The sequence below is a fragment of the Mya arenaria genome, chromosome 5 (genome assembly GCF_026914265.1).
Source record: "Mya arenaria isolate MELC-2E11 chromosome 5, ASM2691426v1".
Lineage (NCBI taxonomy): Eukaryota > Metazoa > Mollusca > Bivalvia > Myida > Myidae > Mya > Mya arenaria.
Genome location: NC_069126.1, coordinates 80,766,634 through 80,772,633, shown reverse-complemented (window position 1 = coordinate 80,772,633; position 6,000 = coordinate 80,766,634). Strand labels below are relative to the sequence as shown.

The window sequence follows — 6,000 nt, the reverse complement described above, 5'->3', positions numbered from 1 at the left end:
ACACTTACCGGAGATCTACGAAGGTGAAATGAAAATCGTTAGACCGGAAAGGTATCTATCCAGTCGCTAAATCTGACGATTTATTTACTTTTTACTAATAGCCATATACATGTATACTGTATCCAACTTGCATCTCACCTATAGGTATATGGTTTAAATGTAAGCGTGTTTGTGTTTAGTTTATTTGAATAATCTAATGCGTTTAAGGTGAACATTTGAAAGAAAACGTTTTTGAAATTTGCAAATGTTGTGTTTAAGAAATGTTAGTTTAATAATTTGTTTACGTATTAAAAATAAAATATAAACATGTTAATTAAATATAATTGTCCTATTGATATTAAACGGAATACGAAATAGATATAATACCGGCTTAAATTTTGCTATTTCGCAATCGAATAGCAAAATCGATCACCCGATGTTTAAGAGCCTTTAAACATACATTTTGATAGCATAATAAATATCCAGTTCGTACCCGGATAGTTTAAGCAGTCGTGACTGTTTGAACAATTGAATTTCTATTTTTAGGCTTTCGGCTAAAACGGAATACACCGATCAGCTTACCGAATATAGTTTCACAAAAAATGGCGCTTTAGGAAATATTTTAGTGTAAATTGTGATCTAAGAGATTTAAATTTTAGTGGTTTACAATTTTGGAATAATGAGTTTCTGGAGTTAAGGAAAAACAAATATTTTTCGGAGGATTTATAATGGATCGAAGTCATCGATATCACTTGAAAGGTATGTACAGATTCATCGTCATATGATTGTTTGTCCTAGAAATTGGCATAGATCAGATCAGCCTTAACCGACAAACGCTTATATTAAATACTTGAAGACACAAAATACAAATTAAAGCGATTTTATTTATTTATTAATGCATGAATAGATATATTCAGTACAAACATTAACATTGATTTCACATTCAATAATGTTGTGGAAATAATAACCACTAAGATGTATAATAAATGTAATAAATTGAACAATATTTTTCAACATAACAAACGATTATGAAAATTGCACTTAAAGCTATAACTGTTTTCGCATAGGTGATTTTAACCACAAACCGACATTTAATAAACATCACATACTTTAAACTATTTGTAAACATTTTTTCTGCTGTTACTGTTTCGAAACCATTGAAGGTTATCATAACTTTAAGGACTAGTTAAATCAGAGGAAAGGTTATATCATATTCTAAAGCAGATATACAATATAAAATATAGAATAAATAGTTCTAAATACTCTCTACAGATCGCCAAAAAGTCGGATTTGATGTATGTTTACATTTGATTTGTAAAGATATTGTTATTTCACGCTACTATTAAACCAATTTATTTATTTAGTTAAAAGGTGACCTTTATTTAGTTCGTTGGGTCAAATAGGGAGTACATGTATTATTTACATGTAGAAAATCTTTAGAAGAAACTGTATTGACTGTAACTGATACATCGACCTGTATCTCTGTATCCAATGAACATATCATTAGTGGACTGACTCAACCAAACGATCGAAGATCTTCAAACCCTTTTTCTGACAGATTTATGAGCAATAAACGTCATATGTACAATGAGTATAAATAATTAACAATGGCCAGTTAGTCACTCATAGGTGATAATGCCCCAGCTGTTCTTAAAGTTGCACTCTCACAGATTGACATTTTTGAGCTTTTTCTTTTCTTTTCTTTTTGTCTCCTAATCAGCTGATTTTGGCATCAGTGCCTTCAATTCAGTCATATATGGTTACTCAAAATAGAACAGATAATATAAGATACCTGACAATAGAACAGATCTCAATTGTTTGGTAAACTGCCGAAAAATACATTTTCCTTAAAGCTTCAGTAACGCTTTTAGCGATAAGGCATCAATTTTCGAACGTATGTATGAAAAACTGCGATCTGCTTTTTAATCAGAATTTTATATACTGGTGTCCAGACATTTACGCAAAGATTTGCTCATTCAAAGACCAAATAAAAAAGTTGTAAAAGCATTCAAATTGTGAGAGTGCAGCTTTTAATACATTAGTCAAAAAGTGTATTGAATATTATCCTGGCTGCTTTTTTGTTACCAGGAAATGAATTTGATCCACATTTTTTCATTACTTTTTTAATAGCTTTAAGACGTAGTTGATTAGGTAGTCTGGGACATTTTGACACAAACAAAGTTATAATGTCGAAAGACTTTTCCGAAAAAAAATGTGAATGCTTTTATCTATAATCTGATAAAATCTTCTTTTGTTAAATTTGGTCAAATCCTTACTATCCCAAAATGTTGCACCCTGGTTGGTGGTTGTTTTTCTAGGTAACTTCGAGCGCAAACCCAGTACCTTTAAATCAATATAGATCGCTAAAATGACCTTTAGCATATACATAGAGGGTTCAATTTACATTAATTTAAGACTGTTGAGTAGCTGTCTTGCAAAGGTCATCGAACACCGTTCCACCACTCGGTTGGTTTATACTAATTTATTTAAGCTCGATTTTGACGAAAGCTGATAGCTTATAAGATCAATCTCGATTCCGTTTCCTGGGTTGAAATCAGTACTGTGTCCTATTTGAAAGGCCATGAGAAAGTACACCTGGTGGGATCGGACCCACAACCTCATGGGTGAGAGGCGGCCACCTATACAACTAGAGCACTCTCGCCCTATGCTAGGTTGTGTAGTTCCATTCCTATCTTGTTTTCAATTTACATTCATCTCTGTCTGTTTGGTAGACCTGATGGTGGTGTAACTCCCTCCCCCCAATCGGAACTCCTCGGCCATTTTTATCGAAAACAACCTCTGATGTATGCCGGTACATCACTAAAAGCAGTTCGTTTTTTTAATTATATAATTAAATAAATGTAGTGTTTTAGCTTATATTTGTTGATCTAGGTTCAAATTTGTTGCCAGTGAAGTGTAATATTGCAAACATAATTAAGATTCCCAAGAGTAAAGTCATTAAGTTAACCCGATTCTTGACATTCTAAACAGTCCATAAACATCCAAGGTTGTTTTCGATAGCCCGAGGATCTCCGAACGCATCCGAGGTTGTTTTCGATAAAAATAGCCCGAGGATCTCCGAACGCATCCGAGGTTGTTTCCGATAAAAAATAGCCCGAGGATCTCCGAACGCATCCGAGGTTGTTTCCGATATAAAAAAATAGCCCGAGGATCTCCGAACGCATCCGAGGTTGTTTCCGATAAAAAAGGCCGAATGCCTTCCCTCCTGAGTACAGAATAATTCAACGTTTTCAACCAGAACACTGCATACCGAATATTATTTCACCCCTTTTCTGGTCTGCATATCAAACAATACAATTTTTGCGTACCTCGTACCACTCTCTTGAGGCCCGTGCTCTCCATAAACAGCGTGTGTATACCACGTGATAAATTGCGTCATAAATGCTACGTCGGAAGGCAATATTTTGATTTGAAAAAAAGACTTCAAACAAAGATAACTTCACTATTTATTCACCATTTTAAATGAAACAAAGCGTAGTCTACGCCGCTTATGGAGCCCCACCTTCGGTCTTTTACCAGGGTTTGATTACGAGTTTAGTTTCTTCAAACACTTCGACAAACTTTTTCACAATACGACCGTATGATGGAGCACTGTCAAAACATTATTTTGGAAACAGGTTTGTCAAAGTGTTTGATGAAACTAATTACTTTATCAAATTTCGGAAATAAAAAAATGCGGGGCTCTTTTAGCGGCATAGACTGCCCTTTGTTTCATTTAAAATGGTGTCGTAAAAGAAAAGTTATCTTCGGTTGAAGTCTTCATTTTAAGCAAAATGTTGCGTTCCGACGTAGCATATATGACGTAATTTATCACTTGGTACACACACACTGTCCATAAAGGTTCTAAATATTGCGAACCTAAAAACATTTTATCCAATCTCTCAATCGGAGCTCTTCGGCCATTTTCTTTCGAAAACAATCTTGGATGTATATGGAGGGTTTACAGTAATTTCATTTAAGCAGTAAAGTCTTAGGAATAAACTCATAAGAATCGTTATGGTTATTGCATTAATAACTATACATCACAGGGAAAAAACTGAGCTTAGTAATAAACATTCACGTTAAAACACTACAATTAATTAATTAATTAAAACCATTACTATTAATTTTGTAACTGCTTTTACTAATGCACCGGCATGCATCCCCGTATTGTCACCGCTTTTACGTATGCATCGGCACGTAACTGCTTTTACTAATGTACCGGCATGTATCCCAGTTTTGTCACTGCTTTTACTTATGCACCGGCATGCATCCCCGTATTGTCACCGCTTTTACGTATGCATCGGCACGTAACTGCTTTTACTAATGTATTGGCATGTATCGCAGTTTTGTAACTGCTTATACTTGTGCACAGGCACGTATCCCAGTTTTGTCACTGCTTTTACTAATGCACCGGCATATCCCAGTTTTATAAATGCTTTTACTGATGCACCAGCATATCCCAGTTTTGTTACTGCTTTTACTCATGCACCGGCACATATCCCAATTTTGTAACTGCTTTTACTAATGCACCGGCATGTATTCCAGTTCTGTAACTGTTTATACTAATGACTGGCATGTATCCCAAGAGTTTGGAACTTCTTTTACTAATGCACCGGAACATATCCCAGTTTTGTAACTGCTTATACTAATGCACTAGAACATACCCCAGTTCTGTAACTGCTTATACTAATGCACCGGAACATATCCCAGTTTTGTAACTGCTTTTACTAATACACCGGCATATCCCTTATGTAACTGTTTTTACTAATGCACCGGCACATATCCCAGTTTTGTCACTGCTTTTACTAATGCACCGGCATGTATCCCAGTTTTGTCACCACTTTTACTAATGCACTGGCATGTATCCCAGTTTTGTCACCGCTTTGTTAATGCACCGGCATGTATCCCAGTTTTCACTGCTTTTTCTTATGCATCGTCATATATTCCTCATCGTATGGCTTAGATGACCGAGGTGTTCCTATTACCACCCTCCATCCCAGCCGGATCTCTTCCGCGATATGCCTTAAATCCTATCTATATTCGTATATTATGTGTTATTTAACTCCCCTTTCAGGCGTGCTTCTGATTGTCTTGCTCGGCACCTCGACTGCATCATCTCCTTCGGTGTCGGTAAACCTGGATAGCGACCGAAACCCCGAACTCGGAGACAGTGTCGTTCTTGAGTGTGAAGCTGATGACTTCAAAGGATACGATGTAATTACAATAAGATTTTTTACATAAATAGTATTTTGATAGGATATTCCAAATTTTAAACAATGGTTTCATCAGTAAAATGTCTTATTTGTTGCTTAAAATATTGTATGCAGCATTTTGATAAAAAATATACAGTTCTAAACACTTAATATGCAATCTTGGTTGTCATGTTAACGCCCTAGCTACTAAACTAAGCAACAGGGACTCGATTCCCGGCCGGAGCATGGGTCAATGTGGTTCGTGGTCACTTAGCCGGACAAGTGGGTTTACTCCGGTTATTTCTTTATCACAATGCTAGATCTCCCTCGCTCGTTAAATCGTTATCTTAAAATATGTTCCTAATACAAAAGTTTCATATTCGTTGTGATATAAAAATAAAGGTTTAAATGAAAACTTATGATCGTTAAGATGTATTCCATGTATCGTTGCTGTACATCGCGCATGTTAAAGAACCAAGAGGTCTCTTGACGAAGAGCTAGGGTTTCGCGGCCGGAGATCTTGTATCTTATTATGTTTCTAATATCTGAATTTAATTGGTAATTGCAGTTTTTTCTATCTCACGACACTTAAAACAGCCAATAGGGCAATGTTTTTATAGCCACAGATGTATTTGAAAGTACAACTAAAATGTATAACAGTCTGTTATAATTATAAAGAGGATAATTGTTTGTTTAAGTAAGATGCAATCTTACAATGAACAAACTTTTTTTTCTTTTTATTATAGCTTAAAATTGGAGTTATAAGTCATTTAACTACACGTTTTTTAGAAAAAACGCGCCATTTGAATGCGCACGTAACTTCATT

The 6,000-nt window shown here is 35.3% G+C and overlaps 1 protein-coding gene across 3 annotated transcripts in view; it reads left to right on the top strand.

Moving 5' to 3' along the window:
* The first annotated feature begins 450 nt into the window (after positions 1-450).
* LOC128234602 (proto-oncogene tyrosine-protein kinase receptor Ret-like) overlaps positions 451-6,000 on the top strand; it is a 42,175-nt gene continuing 36,625 nt past the window's right edge. Inside the window, exons 1-2 of one of the 3 annotated variants that reach the window (XM_052948916.1) lie at positions 451-738; positions 5,057-5,196. In XM_052948916.1, the coding sequence (XP_052804876.1) occupies positions 708-738; positions 5,057-5,196 (171 nt within the window). In that variant the 5' untranslated portion in view covers positions 451-707. The remainder of the gene's footprint in view (positions 739-5,056; positions 5,197-6,000) is intronic. The other 2 variants (XM_052948919.1, XM_052948917.1) reach the window with 2 other exon arrangements.